The sequence below is a fragment of the Culicoides brevitarsis genome, chromosome 2 (genome assembly GCF_036172545.1).
Source record: "Culicoides brevitarsis isolate CSIRO-B50_1 chromosome 2, AGI_CSIRO_Cbre_v1, whole genome shotgun sequence".
Classification (NCBI taxonomy): domain Eukaryota; kingdom Metazoa; phylum Arthropoda; class Insecta; order Diptera; family Ceratopogonidae; genus Culicoides; species Culicoides brevitarsis.
Window position 1 is genome coordinate 21,157,312 of NC_087086.1, and position 17,883 is coordinate 21,175,194.

At 29.8% G+C, this 17,883-nt stretch overlaps 5 protein-coding genes and 1 long non-coding RNA gene across 10 annotated transcripts; 2 read left to right on the forward strand and 4 right to left on the reverse strand.

Moving 5' to 3' along the window:
• Nucleotides 1–528: 528 nt before the first annotated feature.
• LOC134829759 (transmembrane protein 115) lies at nucleotides 529–2,057 on the reverse strand. The gene is made up of 2 exons (XM_063843003.1): nucleotides 1,001–2,057; nucleotides 529–934 (listed from the first exon to the last, which is right to left on the reverse strand). Exons 1-2 carry the CDS (start codon nucleotides 1,834–1,836, stop codon nucleotides 592–594), a joined length of 1,179 nt encoding a protein of 392 aa, XP_063699073.1. The 5' UTR covers nucleotides 1,837–2,057; the 3' UTR covers nucleotides 529–591.
• Nucleotides 2,058–2,104: 47 nt separating this feature from the next.
• Nucleotides 2,105–3,107, forward strand: LOC134829761 (thioredoxin domain-containing protein 17). Its single transcript, XM_063843006.1, has 4 exons — nucleotides 2,105–2,323; nucleotides 2,376–2,430; nucleotides 2,493–2,525; nucleotides 2,880–3,107. The coding sequence occupies exons 1-4, from the start codon at nucleotides 2,128–2,130 to the stop codon at nucleotides 3,031–3,033; spliced, it is 438 nt and encodes a 145-aa protein (XP_063699076.1). The 5' UTR covers nucleotides 2,105–2,127; the 3' UTR covers nucleotides 3,034–3,107.
• An 8-nt stretch (nucleotides 3,108–3,115) lies between these two features.
• On the reverse strand, nucleotides 3,116–4,166 carry LOC134829760 (kynurenine formamidase). Its single transcript, XM_063843005.1, has 3 exons — nucleotides 4,023–4,166; nucleotides 3,843–3,953; nucleotides 3,116–3,789 (listed from the first exon to the last, which is right to left on the reverse strand). The coding sequence occupies exons 1-3, from the start codon at nucleotides 4,144–4,146 to the stop codon at nucleotides 3,116–3,118; spliced, it is 909 nt and encodes a 302-aa protein (XP_063699075.1). The 5' UTR covers nucleotides 4,147–4,166.
• A 663-nt stretch (nucleotides 4,167–4,829) lies between these two features.
• LOC134832089 (uncharacterized) lies at nucleotides 4,830–5,667 on the reverse strand. The gene is made up of 3 exons (XR_010162040.1): nucleotides 5,508–5,667; nucleotides 5,347–5,436; nucleotides 4,830–5,270 (listed from the first exon to the last, which is right to left on the reverse strand). It is a non-coding gene; the product is annotated as an uncharacterized LOC134832089 (long non-coding RNA).
• Nucleotides 5,668–7,398: 1,731 nt separating this feature from the next.
• LOC134829607 (excitatory amino acid transporter 3) lies at nucleotides 7,399–17,648 on the forward strand. Of its 5 annotated transcripts, none has more exons than XM_063842777.1 (11): nucleotides 7,399–7,789; nucleotides 11,761–12,070; nucleotides 12,138–12,345; nucleotides 12,402–12,441; nucleotides 15,435–15,618; nucleotides 15,679–15,912; nucleotides 15,968–16,050; nucleotides 16,115–16,263; nucleotides 16,331–16,425; nucleotides 16,484–16,583; nucleotides 16,644–17,648. In XM_063842777.1, the coding sequence occupies exons 2-11, from the start codon at nucleotides 11,772–11,774 to the stop codon at nucleotides 16,707–16,709; spliced, it is 1,458 nt and encodes a 485-aa protein (XP_063698847.1). In that variant the 5' UTR covers nucleotides 7,399–7,789; nucleotides 11,761–11,771; the 3' UTR covers nucleotides 16,710–17,648. The 5 variants fall into 5 exon arrangements, with proteins under 5 accessions (XP_063698847.1, XP_063698848.1, XP_063698850.1 ...); XM_063842778.1 differs by having other exon boundaries at nucleotides 7,399–7,754; XM_063842780.1 differs by lacking the exon at nucleotides 7,399–7,789 and adding an exon at nucleotides 7,847–8,022.
• Nucleotides 13,722–14,319, reverse strand: LOC134832332 (uncharacterized). Its single transcript, XM_063846317.1, has 2 exons — nucleotides 14,192–14,319; nucleotides 13,722–14,127 (listed from the first exon to the last, which is right to left on the reverse strand). Exons 1-2 carry the CDS (start codon nucleotides 14,317–14,319, stop codon nucleotides 13,722–13,724), a joined length of 534 nt encoding a protein of 177 aa, XP_063702387.1.
• Nucleotides 17,649–17,883: the final 235 nt, after the last annotated feature.

Genomic DNA, 17,883 nt, shown 5'->3' on the forward strand with positions numbered 1-17,883 from the left:
TATAACAAAATAAGGGCATTTCAAAAATCATTTCTTAGTTATGCAATTTTTTTGAATTTAAAAGATCGATTTTTTTTTAATATTTTGACCAATTTTTATAGAAAAATTTAAAAAAAATTATTTCTTAAAAAAAAAACTTAAATTAAAAATTAAAACAAATGATATAGTATAATGGGTTAAAAAAATTAGTCATTTTATAATAAAATGTTTTAATTTCTTTTTATTTCTCATTATTATCATTGATAAACGCAAAACAAGAAAATTTTTGAAAGTCCCTTAAAAAACATCAATATATTCAAACTGTGCTTCAATGTACTCAATTAAAATGAAAATACTGAACAACTCAAAATGAATAAATAGCAAAAAGTTATGTTTAAAATAAATATTGTTTGTTTACTTACTTTTCTAAAACATCAGCAAAAATTCTGCAGCAAAGAAAACGCAAGCAATTTTAATTAGTTTTGCATGTATTTAATCATTCTTATATTAAAATGTACACTCCTTTCCTTACGCACTCTTTGCTTAAAATTGTTTATTTACATAACTTTAAACAACTCGTCATAACTACAACTGATTCTAAATTTTAAATGTTTATTTAATCGGCGAAGCTTCGTCAATATTGATAATTTCTGCGTCATTTAAGAGAGATGTATTCATTGACGAGGAATGGCTAATTGAAGATCCTGACATTACATTCCTATCTTGATGCGATGACGGTGAGGCTGAAGGTCCCGCAACAGGCTCTGAACTGCTTGCCGAGGGAGGCGGTAATGCAATTGCTGGGGGGAAAAACTGATTTTGCATGAGAGTTTGGTGCATTTGCTGAAATTGTTGTTGTTGCAATTTGGACGTATGCGGAAAAGACTTGGGTAGTCGACTAGCATCGGGACTTGATTTTGACAGGCGTTCATTAAGGGCTTTCAAGGCAATTTGTCTAAAAAAAATAAAGAATTTTTTTTTGTATTTCAAAACAAACATTTTGTAAAAAATAATGAAATACCTTCTTCTTTCAATGTCATGTGGATACGTGATATTAACAGAATCCAAGCTTGCTGTCTCACTTGGTGGCGCAAACTTTTGAATGATACTCAGACGTAAGCACAAGTTGTATACGGGAGTTGCAATGACATTGATTGCCGGCTGCATGATTGTGGGAAAGAACGAAGCAAATGTGAAATTTTCGGCGCCATCCCCTCTTGATCCGCCGCGCGAGTGTTTCTGGTAGAACCTCAAGTAGATCCACGAAACAAAAATTCCCGAGGCGAACATCACAGGCGTTTGTCCATTCATTAAGCCAACACTCCAAAGGAGAATAATTAAAATTAAGGCCGCTAACGGGACGCTACGATTCGTGAATCGACCAATTGGTGTCTTCGCAATCAGGTGGTCCGGTAAAATTTGTCGAACAGCAACTGCCACAGCGGCAATATATCCAGCCAAGCCGTAGATGTGTGTGTCGTATAAATGCTCGGAATTTTGCGTGATCATTGAATAGAATAAACTGTAACCTGACGAGAGTATAGCCACAAATGTATTGACTATCGCGAAGAATTTCCACATTTCGAGACTCTTCCACAGCGGTTCAATCAGTTTTCCGCAAAAGAGAACCGTCAGTATGTCGGCTAGGAACGAGAGGAAATGCACTTCCAACGTCCAAAATGTAAACAAGGTCCATATCCAGAAATTGGGAGGACTTAAGTATCCGGGCGTCACACTCATTACTGTCACCGAGTCCTCCATGAAGGACAAGAGATACCCGCAAGTACATGATACACAAACAAATTTCACAAATGTCGACGTATTCCGAATTACGGCCCGTAAGTCTTGACTAAACATTTTTTGTTGTTGTTGTTGCTGCTGCTCTTCGTGGAATTTTTAATTTTGCTCACGACGAACGACTTTTTCCAGGACTAAGCTCTCTGTCACATTCGACAAACTTCGAAGCATATCTCGAGAACAGGCAGCAGTGAAATTTCCTTGAATTTTTCCTAGATTTAAAAATATTTGTTTGAATTTGTTTTCACTTCACATACGATTGAATTAGCGTGGCAACTTTAAACGTCAGCTGATTTGATCCGAGTTTCAAGTTTCTTGTACAAGTCAAGTTAGTATGTGACAAATTTTTCCATGATAAATAAAGTTTTTACCCAGTTTGTGCGATATAATAGCTCAGTAGCGAGAAAAATGGTCCAAAGACATTACGTTAACACGAAATGGGAAGAGTTTGAAGCTCTCGTCACCAAGTTGGAGGCGGAGAAGAAGCCCATCAACATCTTGTTTTCTGGAGATAAAGACGAGGCCGGTGTCTCTTGGTGTCCTTATTGTGAGTAAATTTATATGTTTTTATGATTTTTTTAGTAAAAAATGTTTTTTAGGCAACAGAGCTGCTCCTGTTATCGAGAAGGCATTAGAAAACGCGCCAGAAGACAGGTAAATCGCGTATTTTTAACTTGTCAAGTTCTGTGATTGATTGAAAAATTGATTATTTTTAGCATATTCATCAAAGTTGAGATAGAACGCCCTTAGTAAGTATTAATTGATAAGGCTTTTTTTTGCATTGCGATAAGATAAATTCGGTGATGGGAAAAGTGCGGGAGACAAGGCTCAATTTCCAAAAATAAAAACAAAAAATTTATTGAATTTTTTAGGAAAAATCTTGAAAAATTACATTTTGATAAAATATTTCATTTGAAAATTGAAAATCTAATTTTGAAAAAACGATTTTGAATCCCGAAAAAATACACTTTTTCCATCTCTGGACAAACTCACGTTAATTTGATTGAAATGTTATTGCTTAACATTGCACGTATTTTGATAAACAAAAAAGGAAATGTTAAGTCATAACAGGTCGCCCTTGTATTAATTATATGTTTTTGCAGTTGGAAAGATCCCAACAATTCTTATCGCAAGGACCCAAGAACGAAACTTGTATTTTTGCCAACTTTACTCCGTTGGAAGTCACCACAACGTCTCGATGGGGAGCAAGCTTGCAACAAAGATTTAGTCGAAATGTTGTTTGAAGATGATGATTAAGTCAGTCGTACTGAAAAAAAGTTTTTTTTACAAGAAAAAAGTGCATTGATACAATAAAAGAGAAGCAAATTCAATTTCTTCGTTAATTTTTACTTGAAATTATCTTCTTCATAATTAAAAAAGTTTCAAGTCTCAAATCTTCGACAATATTAAAGTGATCAAAACCTTGTAGAATTTCACATGAACACCGATCTTCCGTTACGTAACTTTTCAAGTGTTCATACATACGATCGGAATGCAGTTGAAATGTTTTACTATCATGCTCTCCAACAAACAAGTGGAATCGCAAATCAAAATCCTTCAAATGTGAAAAGTCGTTGAGTAAAGGACTGACTTCCGTTGTATTTTGATCGTTTAGTCCCAAAATGTTATTGTTGTTAACGACAGACAAGTGCCGAATTATCGATAAATCGTAAACGCCTGACAGTAAGTAGAGATGTTTTATCATTTTCTTGTTTTCGAGGGATTTCCAAAAGATTTTATCACTTAAAGCGCTCATGATTAAATGTGCTCCAGCAGAATGACCACAGAAACTTATGGATTTTACACCCCTTTCTTTGCCGTAATTGCCAATGAATTTCATACAGTTACGAATTTGTTGAATTAAACCAGTGAGCGGAATTTTCGGACATAACGAATAATTCACAATTAAAACACGAAATCCAGCTCTAACAAGAGGCTCCACGCAATAGGCTGAAGAATCTTTTGTCAACATCTGCCAGTAGCCACCGTGAATATAGACAAAAAGAGGCGCATCTGAAAAAATATTTTTTTAATTTTAATTTTTTACCCAAAAAAAAATATCTTACCATTAACCGTTGATTCATTGTAGTAAATGTCTAACAACTCGTCGTCATCATTTCCATACTTGACATTATTATCAACTACAAATCCGCATTCATGTTGCACTCTATTAGTGACTGTATGAGATTTAAGTCAATATGCATTTTGCTTATCTTTTTAAAAATTTCAAAATTAAAAAAGAATACCTTTTTCAATCAACTTTATGTGGGCTTGAATAGCTTCATCTGGAGCATTGTACCTTTTGGTATGTTCACTTGGTGAGTACTCAAAATTATATTTTTCGAGTTCGGAATCAGTAAATTCAACCATTTTTAGTGTTTATTCGTTGGTGGTTTTAATAAGACTGTAAAAATTATAGTTTTTGAAATACAATTGTGTGTAGATAGTGTAAAGTCGCAATATTATTTTGTATATGTAGATTAAAAACGCACAGCAAAAAGTATCATATATACAAACGTGATAAGGCTTCTTCATTTTCTTCTTGAAAAAACTTGAAACCTGTTAAAGAATGCAAAAGACGCTGCATTAAAAATAAATATATTTAATTCTATTTTCGTCACTCAAAAAAACAAAAACCTAAAACTACAGTTTTCAGAAAAAAACAAATTAAAAATAGAACTTGCTTCAGATGAAAGAAAATTTAGATCACCAAAGAAAAATTATTTTTTTCTTCAAAAGCTAAAATTTTCTTTGATTTCGAGTTAAAATTTTGTACAATACACACGAAATAAATTTGGAAATAAATTCAAATAAAAAAATATTCGAAAATAAATAAACTAAAATTAATTCAATGTAAATAATTATTATTGTTAAACTTCTAAAAATGTGAAAATGTAAAAAAAATTAAATGTATATTTTTTTCCACCCCCACTTTTCGAAATCCTGATAAGACAAAAATGAAACTATTTGAATTTATTTAATTTTTTTATTTATTTTTTGTTAAATTGATTGTTTTAATAATTTATTTGATTCATTTAACTACATTATTTAATAATAAATATATTTATAAATTTCGAATTCACATATAATCAGTAATTATTTAAAAAAGTTTCAAAGTTTAAAAAGCTCTACTTAAAGATTTATTTAAAAAATTTATAACATCTTCATATATGTAGCTTAATAAAATATTTATAGTTGCGCGACACAATTGCGGGCACAAAGGCTTCATAATGTTTGTTTTTGTACTTCACGTTTTTGAAATATATATGATATATATTAAAAAGGCTTAAAAAGCTAATGATACAATATGACGACGAATGGAGTATAAAAAAGTAATTTATATCGTTACAAGCTAGAATAAGCCACGATATAACTATTTGCAATATTAATTTGATTTTTTTCCACATTGTTTATGTTGATTTCCGCTTTTTCTTTCCTTGTCATGGCTGTCCATCAGACTTCCTTTTTCTCGTGTGTAATACCAACGTACTCAGCTGTTAAAGTTTATAGTATTTTTGTTCGGCGTTAAATTATGGATGAGACAAATTAAGTGAATAATTAAGAGCTTACCTAGAAATAGTATTACGTGTGTCACTATGACATAAATTCCCATTATGAGAGTTGGATAATGAATTCCATTCACGTCAATTATGCCAAGGACTATTAAGGATATTTAGGAAAATTGTTATTTATGGGAGAGAGATGAATTTAAAATGTAAAAAAAATCTTACCAAAGATTCCACACCCAATCACTATCGCAAATGCTGCAAAAATGAAGATTCCCATGCGACAACATCCCACATGTTCAGTTTCCATCGTTTTGGACGAATTTTCTGCTTATTAACTAGTAATTTTTAAGTTTAAATTTTAAAACGATTCCTACTTATTCCTTAAAATATCACACAAAAGTTACTAAAAAAACACTGATTTTGTATCTATAGATAATAATAAAGGAAAAAAAGTGATTCGTGCGAGAGTACCAAACAGAGTCTAGACACTAAGGCTCTGTTTTTGTCAGAGCACACATTTACTACAGCACCAAATGCGCACTTTGCAAAAGTAATAGGAATCTTGAGTCCTCGCGCACTTCTTTTACTGTGCTGTACATTCATTAGTAGTTTCAGTGTGACTCCTCAATGGCATGGCATGGTGATTGTTGGTTTGTGTGTTACAAGATTCTCTCGTTTTGCACACACGCGTACTTCGTGTAAGGCAAAAAGTGTGTGTGTGGATATATTTTACGCATTTTTGCTGTGCTCATCATATATGCTCATCATTGAACACATGAATGAAACGGGTTAAAGTAAATAAACACTTATTCTTTTTTTATTGTTTATTGTTGATACACTCGACATATTGAATTACGTTAAGTGATCAAGTGCGATCAAGTAAATTTTATTTAGCATTGATTTAGGTATTTGATTTTTTTGATTTGATTTTTTGTATTTGATTTGGCATGTCAGTACGATAGGCAGGTATCACCAAGATACAAAAAAAGTTATATATATGTAGGTAAAAAAGTAGAATAAAAATAGAATTTTTAGATTTTTTTTTTTTTTTTTTTGAAAAATTAATATTTTTCAAAAAATTATAATTTTCAAATATTTTAAATATTTGAAAAAAATAAATTAAATAAAATAAATAATTGAATAAAATAAAATAAAAAATCAAACTAACAATTTGAAATTTTCTTTTTAACGTAAGACAAAAAATTTTTAATTTAATCGAACTGAAAAAATTATTCAAATCAGATCAAATAAAATAAAAAAATACAACTTCCAATTTTTTTCGACTTTTATTTTTATTTTTTTCTTTTATTTCTTTTTTTTTTCGACTTTTATTAGATCTGATTTAATTAAAATTAAGATAAATATATTTGTTTTGAATCGAAATAAATTTTTAAAAAATAACTATATAAAAAAGTAAAATAAAAATATCAATAAAAAACAATACATAATATATAATAAATAAATAATAAAAAAAAATATAAAATTATTCTGATCTGCATCAGAATGCATGCAAAAAAATATCCAACTCTTTATTTGATTTTAAGACCATTAATCTAGAGTGTACTTTGTATATTATACAAGCCTGATTTTAAGTGACATTTTAATTGGTTTTAATTGTTTTTTTTTCTCTCTTTTTTCTGCAATTAATATGTAATTAGGTCACCAAACAGAGAAGCGAGCAATCTGGAATTTATTGTTAGAAGACACTTGGAAGGAAAACTCAAGAGTTTTTATCTGTAAATAAATTACCGTGGTATCAAATGCTAAGTATTTAACTATCTCATCATCAACGCAATCATACATTCTGTAATGATTACACATTGCTGGTGTTTTTATTAACAGCTACGGTTGCACATCATCGCCTGAATAGACGAAAAGTATCATATTGAAAAGAACGACAAAAAAAAGCGGGGAGAATGAGAGCGTAGATAGATGTCCCCTAGGTAACATCTCTTGCGTGATAGTAGTGATAACAGCAGAGTGATAATACGTGTACGCGCCACAGATTGTTGCAAATATGGGTATGTACAAAAAAAAATAGAATGGAAGATAAAAAGATGTATTTTCTCTCGACGGTTTCATTCAGTTTGAGGCGCGCACACCAAACGTTCGTTTTTCGAAAAAAAAAATTCCAACCGTGGACGGGTAAAATACTAGGGTGTATTGTATTGTGTGTGTGTGCGACAAAAAAAAATCCGAAGCAGCAACTTGAGGAGTACTTGTTGCAAAAAATAAAAATTCATATTTGCCTATTCTAGGTTTTTACACTTCAAAATATACGTGTGTGCGAAAATCAAGACGGAGTATTATGCGAATATAATAGTCTGTAAAACGAAGTAACATTACACAAACACACAATACGCTTTCGTGCATTCATTCAAAGCAAACGAAGTAGTGTATGTTGAATGATATACAAAAGGGGTTCCACAATCAATCTCGTGGTAAAAATGTTTTAGTCTAGAACGGAAGGTAATCGTGGAAACATCATTTTCATCATTTATCGTGTGTGTAAACTCTCTACATTAATCATTATTAATACTAATAAACATCAAAATAGTTCTAAATTCATCATATATACTGCATCTCTAACACAAATCACACAACATTTGTCACATTATAAAAAAAACGAGTGAAGCAACAGATCGTTATAGAAAAGTGCATTTTTGTGTGCGGATCTCATAGATATACACACAAACAAATAAATATAATATAGTTTCATAATACTTTAAACTTCAGTGTAAGTTTTAGTCGTCATTTACAATAATCAACGGTCAGTAGCGTTATAAAAATTATTTTTGTGATTTTTTTTTTTTGTATTTAAAATGTAACTTTTAGTTGTGTTTAATATTTTTAAAAAATTATTACTGCGGTAATTTATTTTTTTTTAATTTCTTTTATTTTTATAAGGGACTCCAGTGATTTTTTTTATTCCTATGAAAAAAATATTAAAAATAAAATATTATTGCAAAAGTGAATGAAAAATAAAAAAAAGAAATCAAAAGATCAAATTCCATCATTTATGTGTTATGCCCATCATCATGAATAAAACGGATGCTAATTTGAATATTAATAGAAAAGGGTTCGTTAAACAATTTTATCACAACTGCGCGCACACAGCGATAAATGCCCATTGCGATTTACATGTAGTATCGCAATATATGTTGTGAAAAAAGCCAAAATTAAACTGGTTCAAATAATAAAAAAAAATACGTATAAAATTTGATGTAATGTGAAATGAAAAAAAATGAATAGTTTGAAATTGAAAAAGTTAAAATGAAATGAAGCTGGTGAAAAAAAAATATCTCAACAGAACGAACGAAAAGATCAAAGGATCGAAAAAATCTGTAAGGCGTATAAATAAAAAACTTTTTGTGCTTTAAGATTTACAAGTGTTTCTCTTATCAACAAGTGGTTGAAAGACTTTTCTATTTGTTTTTGTATGTCACTTGTAGTTTCATCAATTTCAATTCTGACTCAATTTCATTTTACATAAATGATAAAACTTAAAAAAAAAAGTTTTTATAAACTTCTCTGATGTCATTGACGAGGAAGAAAAATCAAGAAAAACTCATTTCACGCCGTACTGCTTTTATCTACACGTGAATCAAATTCGTATCAATTCCCGTGTTTTTTCAACAATAAAGAGAAAAAACAATTTTTCTATGCAAATATTCAACATACAAAAAGAAATGTTGCCATAAAGAATATTGAGCACAAAGGAAAAAACATGAAGTGCATCAAAGTGAAGAAAATTCAATTTGAGATGAACACTCCCCAAATAAAATCTTAAGTTTTCTTTATTTATTCAAATAAAAACGACATCAGGATGAATGACGACACAAAATGATGTCATAGGTTAAATGCGTATTTTTTGCAAGAAGCTGCGACTTAATTTTTTTCATAAATGAATTTGTGTCATATGCATGATTTTGATATCAATTATATCATTGTCTCTTCATCATGTACGATTATTAGAAAGCGTCGACCCCTGTCTGAAAATGGTGAAATATCATATTTGTTCAATTTTATATATGATGTTATCGCATCGCACACACCATCAACCATACCAAATTAATGATATGCAACAGTTGCAATTTTCTATAAATTATATATTTCCGCACAAATGCATGTACTTTGATATGTGATACAATATTTATTAATACAAATATTATTTGATATAAAATATTGGTCACATTTTTTTATAAAGAGTAATTAAATTTATTTGATATTTGATAAATCTCATGAAGTTTTTTTAAACTCATATATGGCAACAACAATAATTTAAAATGTTTTTTGTTTCCTCCCATATATATTTTGAAAAAATTTTAGAAAAGTTAGGAAAGGAGAATTAAAAATGCTAGAAAGTGTTCGAATTTTAATACATTAGTGGTGGATAATTTTTTTATAAATCATCAAATTTTTACTAGAAAATAATATTAATAATTTTTTTTATGAAAAATTATCAATTTGAGTTGAAAAATATTTAATAATCTTCAACTTTAATTATTAATTTTTTTTTTATACAAAAGTAAGCAAAATATAATAAAATTTTCGATCAAGACCTAATTTCGCCCAATAAAGTGGCAAAATAAATATTTAGCTAATGTCAACTTTTTCTGACAAGCTTAGGTGTTTCTTATCATCAAGATTTTTTTCGCTACTCTTTTGTTGTCACAAGTCTATTGTTATATAACTTGTCTCTCGGCTGATTTCACTTAATTCAAGCGAAATTTATTGCAGTAATTATCCGATTTCATTTCTTCACAAAAACAAAGTTTATCATTTTATTATCATTATTGTTCTCAAATTTCGTTATTTTATTTGCTACGAAGCAAAATGAAAGACGAGCAAAAGAACATAAATAATAAAAAAAAAATATAATTTGATCCACAAATAAAAAAATAACGATGACGTTATCAGGCTCTCTTTCTGTCTTTCAACCTATATGATAAATCATGCCAAAAAAAAAAAGAAAATCAGAACTCACTATGTAATTTCGTTATCTTTCCACTCTGAAACATTCGAATAATAACCAACCAAAGAAATGGCAACAATTTGGGGTTTTCTCTGCCAATGTTTATTTGTTTTTTTTTTTTTTTTTATTTTTATTAATTCACCAACTTATCAACATTGAAAATGTTAATAAAAAAAGGATCTTCTGTCAATAGAAAATAATAATAGACAAGCACAATGAAAAAAAAATACCACGAAGGAAATAAATATAGGTCGTGAAGGAGTCAACATATTTGAGATTCTCAAATTGGTTTACTCAAGTGGTGGTTTGGTATTTTCTTCCTTTTTTTCTCTTTTAAATTGTTCAAGAAGAGAAACGTGATGTGTTTGTATTTTTTATTGTGTTCTTTTTTATCTTCGATTTCCATGGAAATCATTTGGAGATTGTTGACATTACACGTCAAGCACTTTGTTTGTCGATGATTTTCTGCGAATTGATGCTTTAAAAAAATGTTTTCAACGGGAAAAAAATTAATCAATGTCAGAAAAAGTTGCGCAAATTGCAGTAATGGAACATCTCTTATAAGATTTCTTTATTTCTGACTGTTTGGCTTCGCATTATTTAAATTTATGTCATTAGAAAAGTTTATTTTTATCGTACTGTGATGGAAAATCACAAAAGTGTTATTAATGAATGAATATTTAACACTACATATTTCTTTTAATTACACAAAAAAATGTATCAGCATATTTTTACGTTTTTTTGATTGGAAAATTAAACTAAATTAGAAGGGATACAATTCACCTTTTAAAAAACTCTTTCATGTTGACATTTAGATAAAATCGAGCTTTTTCATCAATATTGATTGAACACTCCAGATTGGCAACAATGTAATGAAAGAAGTCAATAAATGACAATTTTAATTAAGGCACGAACTTTTTTTCACATTGTTGTAGTTCATGGAGTCCCAAATATGAAGCGTTTTTATTTTCATTACATTTTTTCTTTTTTTTTCATGTCTATTAGTCTGCTTCCAATGAAACTCAATAATAAAGTCTGATGTTCCATTTAATGACATAACATGGGGCACATAAAAAAATCAAACTAAGACCAAAATGATCGATTTTTTGGTATATTTAGCAAATTTTAGTAAAATTAAGAAGTTAAGATAATTTTTTTCTCAATATTTAAAATGTTGAAAAAAAATCTAATCGTCAAAATTAAAAATTGCTTATATTAGTGGTTTTTTTTTTAATTATTTATTCTGCGTTTTAAAATTTAAATTTTTGTTATACTTTCCCATGAAAGTAAAAAATATTATTTTTAAATCTTGATTTCAATTGATTTCAAATCTTGATCTTAAATTCCTATTTTAAAGCATTTTTTATTTTTCTCCCCATTTTGTTTCAAAATTTTTTAGACAAACTATTGAGTTTTAATTGGAACCGTCCTAACTCTGCTTTCTTAATCATTTGAAACATATCGGGAAAGACTTTTGACACACTTTTATTAAAATTTTAGGTCCACATAATATGTCGACATCGTATGGAACTTGTAACAGTTCCAGACCAACATCCCGATGGAAAAAATTTCTTAACACAAACCTCCTCACTATCTTCACTATAGTCGGCGTATTTGGTGGTACTGGTCTTGGGTTAGCACTAAAAAGCAGGGAGCAACCATGGACAGAACGCGAAGTTATGTACATACAGTATCCCGGCGACTTATTCTTACGCATGCTAAAGTGCTTAATTGTTCCATTACTAGTATCGAGTATCACCAGTGCTATTGGTGCCCTAGATTTAAGCATGTCGAAAAAAATTGCATTTAGGTAATTTTTATTGTAAATCGAAAATTCCGGCTGATTTTTAATCTTTTTTTTTTAAATATTTCATCAGATCAATTGTTTATTATTTCACAACTACTATCTGTGCCGTCATTCTCGGCATTATTCTCGTGTGTACAGTGAGACCCGGACAAGGTGGGTTAGCTAATGATACTACAAAGGATAAACCACCGCCAAGACAAGTACTCACGGCAGATACTTTGCTCGATCTTATTCGAAACTTGTTTCCACCAAATATCATTCAAGCGACTATTTTCCAAGTAAGTGCGGCTCATATGATTTTTATAAGTTTATTTTTCAAAGTAACTTTTTTTAGTTCCGAACCGTTCTACAACCGCCTGCTGATGGAAGAAATGGTAAGTAATTTTTTCTACTACTAAACTTTATTACTATGAAAATACGACGAAAAGACTGAAAATGACACAAAAAATATTTTATTCGTTATATGATGAGTTGGCTTTCGGCACTAAAAGCTTAAATTTTTATAAATATTGAGGCTTTAAAACTTTAAAATAATTTGTTTTGCATTTTAGGTCGCTCCAAATGTCCCGTTTTAAACCTAAAAAGCGAGTGGGACCAAAAAAAAGTTAAAAACTCCTGAAAATAGACCGTTTTCTGTTTAGTTTCATATAATTTTACAAAATTTTTAAAAATTTTATTCAATTTTTGGAAAAAAAATTTGGAGCGGCCTTAATAAAAAAAAAACTTTAGGTGAAAATTTGTCAAAAATAAATATTTTTTTGGAGTATAAAAGCTCAAGAGTATTAACAAAGGCTCATATCCAAAAGTGCCAAAGTGATAGATTTAAAAAAGTTAAAGTTACAAGAATATTGATAAGCTTTATTCCTTTAAGCTTCTTTCATATATCTATAAAAAATTTCTTTTTCCATTTGAAATACATAAAAGACAGCGACAAACATAACACTTACATACCATGATATTTTTTTGTTATATGTGTCGTCGTCACCCAAAGAGATTTAATTGAGGAAATCCTCACTTTACACACTATTTTTTTTTTGCCGTACTATTACGTCGAGTGACCTAACATTTGTTGATGTTTTGAGCGAGAACAGTGACGTAATTAATTCTCATTTATATAAAAAAAAAATGTTAGTCTTCCAAGGTGCTGACTTGAAATTACATTTTATCGCACATTTTCTTTCCTTCTTCATTTCGTGGAGTAAATAATTTTCTTATGAAAAAAAAGTTGATATTAAAGTAGCCCTAAAAGTGATAAATTGCGTCAGTAAACATTTATTTATTTGCCTTGATCAAATATGTACAAACACTTGTTGAGTAGAGATATTATTTTTTTTTTGAGAGCGCCAGATATACACAGCTTTTAACTGATGGCAATGAATGTTACATTCTCCTCTCGCGTATATTGCTCATTTTTTCACGCTGTGTCCTTTATAAAGAGAAAATTTACCTACCTGGAGCACAGCTACACTTTTTTTTCAAATTGGTGTTCGCATATTCATATTTTCACACTCTACAAGTAGCGATGGTGAATTTTTTATTCACCTCGATTTTCATTCCGATTTTCATTGTCCGATTCCTCGTGTTTCCATAGTAACTTTACAGTTTGTCTTAGGGAAACCACGTTTTTTCAAGGACCTCCCTTATAGGTATTTTTTCACACTTCTGATTTTGTCTCTTGGTCTTCTGTGGACCACAATGATGAAGCTTCATTCAATCCTAGTTCCTCTTCGACATGAGAAATTTGATCAAACGCTTTGCAAATTCCTTCAAAAAATGCCACCAAGGAAATATTCAATGTATTTGTTCGTTGTTTCTCCAACGTTTCCAATAGATAGTTCGTAATTGTGTCTGACATATTTTTCACGTCGTCTCTTCGAATATTGGGATGAAACTTTACCAAAGCGGACAAATGATGTTCATATGCATTGACATCGTTAAATCCGATTTCAATCAAGAGATTAAGGCTTTCAAACACTGCCAATGAATGACGGTGAATTTTATTGTTTGGTTCATTTTCATCATTGAAATGGTTCAGGTACGTGGGATATTCTTCGAAAAACCTATTTTGCATAATGATATATAATTTTATGAAAAAAATGGAATAAAAAATTTCAACCATGATACCTGGCAAACACATTTCGTGCATGTATCTGAAAGTCCTTTTTAATTAACTGCCATGCTGCATAAATTGTGCATTTTTGGGGCCCAGTGAGACCAGAAATGGAATCTGGAGCTGGAAAAAGGGATGTCATTGTAGGTGAAAGAAGATTTTCTGGAAAATTTTCCATAATGTCTATGAAACTGTATAATTTAGAGGAAATTAACCAAATTTAATCTAAACAGATAGACTACTTTGATCAAACGATGTAATTTAACACCATTACCTAGAACCGAAATAGGTACGCGTTGAAGTTGAATAAAGTCAAGTTTACCATACAAAATTTCGCTGAATTTGAATGAGCATCAGATGAAATTGCCTGAACATCAGTTTGCATTTAAGCAGATTTACTAGAATTTTATAGCATGTTAGCATTTTTAACAACCCTCGCTAAAAATTTTAAAACTCAGAAATATGATCAGAATTTTTTTTTAATAGGTATAGTTAGTAGTTTTTATGGGAAATTAAAATTTTTAAAAAATTTATTTTTAATTTTTTAAAATTTATATATTCAAATATTTTTACTAATTTCTTACTAATCGGTATTTTTATGGATATTTTTGTAGTCTTAATATTGCTTAGAAAAGACGAAAAAAGGGACAACATTTTTTATTTATCATGTTTTTTATATCAGCACACAATCTCATAAATGACAAAAATTCATCACAAAGTCACAGATGATAAAATACAAGTGGCATTAAATTTTTGTTCAAGTAGTCTAACCATTGTGGATATTTTATTTACATTTCACATATGTATACAAACCAAAGTCTGCAATATACCTACCAACATGGTTTTGTCGCTTCAAGGTATAATAAAATGAGTATTTAACTGTCTTAAAAATTCCATTTCCTTTTTTTCGATTTTGCCATCGTCGTCCTCGTAGCACAAACATAATACGGAGAGTAAATTGAATCAAAGTATATAAAATGTGTGTCTCTTGCTCAACTTTTCACATGCTACTTATCATTATATCCTCTTAGTAACTTGATAACAAGTATTTGTGGTTGTTCGTTCTCAATGTATACCTTTTGCCTAGCTTGGGTGATAAACATGTCGACGATGTTTATAACATCTCCTGCAATGATGTCACATCTACGCATTGGAATTTTCAGCTATTTTTATCTAAATCGATTTCTTCATCTCCGTTAATAGAAAAAAAATCCATAAAACCTACTTTCTAATAGACAAAAAATATAATTTTTACAGTTTCACTCCAAGACTACAAAATTACGTCTGAATTCACGCAAGGAACAAACGTTCTTGGCTTGGTAATGTTCAGTATTGTTCTTGGTGCGACAATTGGTAAACTTGGAGAACGTGGAAAGCCGCTACAGGATGTTTTTGAAACTTTATCGGAAGCTATGATGATCATCACGTCCTGGGTAATTTGGTACGTTATGATTTTATTTTACGCACTCATCGAATGCTTGCTCAAAATCGATGATTTTAGGATTTCTCCAGTTGGTGTCTTTTTTCTCGTAACTGCCAAACTTTTAGAAATCGGATCGTTTAGTGAAGTCGTTGGACAGCTAGGATGGTATTTCGTTACTGTCATGCTGGGTCTCTTTTTGCATGGATTCGGAACGATTTCTGTGTTGTTTTTCCTTGTAACTCGAAAGCAACCTTTTGGTTTCATCGCAAAAATGGGCCAAGTATTGGCGACGGCTTTCGGAACAGGATCGAGGTAAGAATTTTCAGTTTTTTTTTATGTGTTCAATGCTTATATATTTGAATTGCAGCTCCGCAACTATGCCAATCACCATTGGTTGTTTAGATAAAATGGGAATTGATCCACGAGTCACTCGGTTCGTCATTCCTGTCGGTAAGTTTTTATTCTTGCTCCGTTAATGAGAAAGTATTTCCTAAATGAAGATTAATTGATACAGGTGCCACAATCAATATGGACGGAACAGCATTATACGAAGCGGTAGCTGCTTTATTTATTGCGCAACTAAGAAATATTTCCCTCACTTTTGGACATATTGTAGCAGTTAGTGTGACAGCCACTGCTGCCAGTATAGGAGCTGCTGGAATCGTAAATATTTCAACATTAAATCCCTCTTTAAGAAAATATTCTTATTTTTTTTTTTCGTTTGTTATAGCCGCAAGCTGGCCTCGTCACGATGGTCATGGTACTCGATACCGTTGGATTGCCAGCTGAGGATGTCACAATTATCATTGCTGTAGATTGGCTTCTGTAAGTTATGTTTCAACACACAATTTAGGATTTTATTAACATGTTAATGTTATTACAGTGATCGATTCCGGACAACAATTAACGTCATGTGCGATGCGTTAGGCACCATTTTGGTCAATCACTTAAGCAAAAACGATCTTGTTCACGATACACACTTGGTAAGATTTTTATCATGCACAATTTTAAAAACTCCTCTTAATGTATTATTTCAATTAAAGCAACAAGATGCCAACGAGCCCCACGAACTGGTAGAATTGCGACACGAATCTACAGATAAGGAATAAATCCCGTCTTGTGGAAAATCATCATGAAATTTATTATCAATCAGACACATAATCAAACGTAAATGTGGAAAAATTCGACCAATATTTTAATAATAATATAACTACTTTAAAAAATTAAAAAAAAAAACAATGTTGCGATATAAAGAAAAGTTTATTCTCTAATCTTGTTGTTAATCGTTATTTCCCTCTTCCATTCTTTCCAACATTACGATAGAATATAATCACATTAAAATAATGTTACTAAGTGGAAAATGAAAACAATAAATGAAGATAATAATTAATGTATAAGAAAAAAAAACACTTGACCAGAAGCCAAATATTATATTATTAATGTATATTTTATTTAATAAACACCGATAATTACAAACAAAATATAATTATAAAAGACAGCAAAAGGACGTTTATTTATCATGTACCATGCGCATCCACATTGGTATTACCTATTTTATGACTGAAAATTTTTTTAGTATTTCAAAACATAATTTATAATATTTAATAAAAAAAAATATTATTAATAAATTCAATAAAATAATAATGAATATCAACAACAACAAAACAAGTATTTCTACGTAAAATTATGAATGAATGCCAATAAAATATTTTATCTTTAAAAAACATATCGTTAAAATACGTATTGATATTTATTAATATATTAATTGTTATTGAATAAAATAAAAAAATCATTTTTGGACAAACCGATATTCATTAAAACTGGGGATAAACTATAACGATGTTATTTTAAAAAAAAATATATGTATAATTATTAGTTGTAGTTGTAGGTGTTAATTGTCATCCGTATACTAGTTGTAAGAAATATTAATACAATATTAAGTTCAAATTGAAATATATAGCATACATATATAAAAAAAGAGAGAGAAAAATAGCCACAAAATATGTTTTCTGAACTTCAATAAGTTAAGACAATTAACAATTATATTCTTGTGATTTTTTCAATACTTCCAAAAATATCATTTTGCTGCCGTTTTCATTCTGTTTTACTGACAAATGTTTTGTTACAAAAAAAATGTTATGATTATTGCTGTTTAATTATTTATATAGAAAAAAATATTTGATATAAGATACCTAATATACTTATAATATAAGTGATTGTTATGATAAAGGAATTGTAGTAGATTAATGTGCTGAAAGTAATAAATCATGTTGGATTCAGTAG

Bases quoted from the DNA above. Each gene is read 5' to 3' on its own strand.
- LOC134832332 (XM_063846317.1), bottom strand. From the start codon at position 14,319: ATGACATCCCTTTTTCCAGCTCCAGATTCCATTTCTGGTCTCACTGGG. The intron at 14,128-14,191 runs GTATCATGGTTG...TATGCAAAATAG, and splicing joins GCACGAAATGTGTTTGCCAG to GTTTTTCGAAGAATATCCCA.
- LOC134829760 (XM_063843005.1), bottom strand. From the start codon at position 4,146: ATGGTTGAATTTACTGATTCCGAACTCGAAAAATATAATTTTGAGTAC. The intron at 3,954-4,022 runs GTATTCTTTTTT...AATCTCATACAG, and splicing joins CATAAAGTTGATTGAAAAAG to TCACTAATAGAGTGCAACAT. The intron at 3,790-3,842 runs GTAAGATATTTT...ATATTTTTTCAG, and splicing joins CAATGAATCAACGGTTAATG to ATGCGCCTCTTTTTGTCTAT.
- LOC134829607 (XM_063842777.1), top strand. From the start codon at position 11,772: ATGTCGACATCGTATGGAACTTGTAACAGTTCCAGACCAACATCCCGA. The intron at 12,346-12,401 runs GTAAGTGCGGCT...AACTTTTTTTAG, and splicing joins TTCAAGCGACTATTTTCCAA to TTCCGAACCGTTCTACAACC. The intron at 16,051-16,114 runs GTAAGTTTTTAT...TAATTGATACAG, and splicing joins TCGGTTCGTCATTCCTGTCG to GTGCCACAATCAATATGGAC.
- LOC134829759 (XM_063843003.1), bottom strand. From the start codon at position 1,836: ATGTTTAGTCAAGACTTACGGGCCGTAATTCGGAATACGTCGACATTT. The intron at 935-1,000 runs GTATTTCATTAT...TATTTTTTTTAG, and splicing joins CATGACATTGAAAGAAGAAG to ACAAATTGCCTTGAAAGCCC.
- LOC134829761 (XM_063843006.1), top strand. From the start codon at position 2,128: ATGATAAATAAAGTTTTTACCCAGTTTGTGCGATATAATAGCTCAGTA. The intron at 2,324-2,375 runs GTGAGTAAATTT...AATGTTTTTTAG, and splicing joins TGTCTCTTGGTGTCCTTATT to GCAACAGAGCTGCTCCTGTT. The intron at 2,526-2,879 runs GTAAGTATTAAT...ATGTTTTTGCAG, and splicing joins GTTGAGATAGAACGCCCTTA to TTGGAAAGATCCCAACAATT.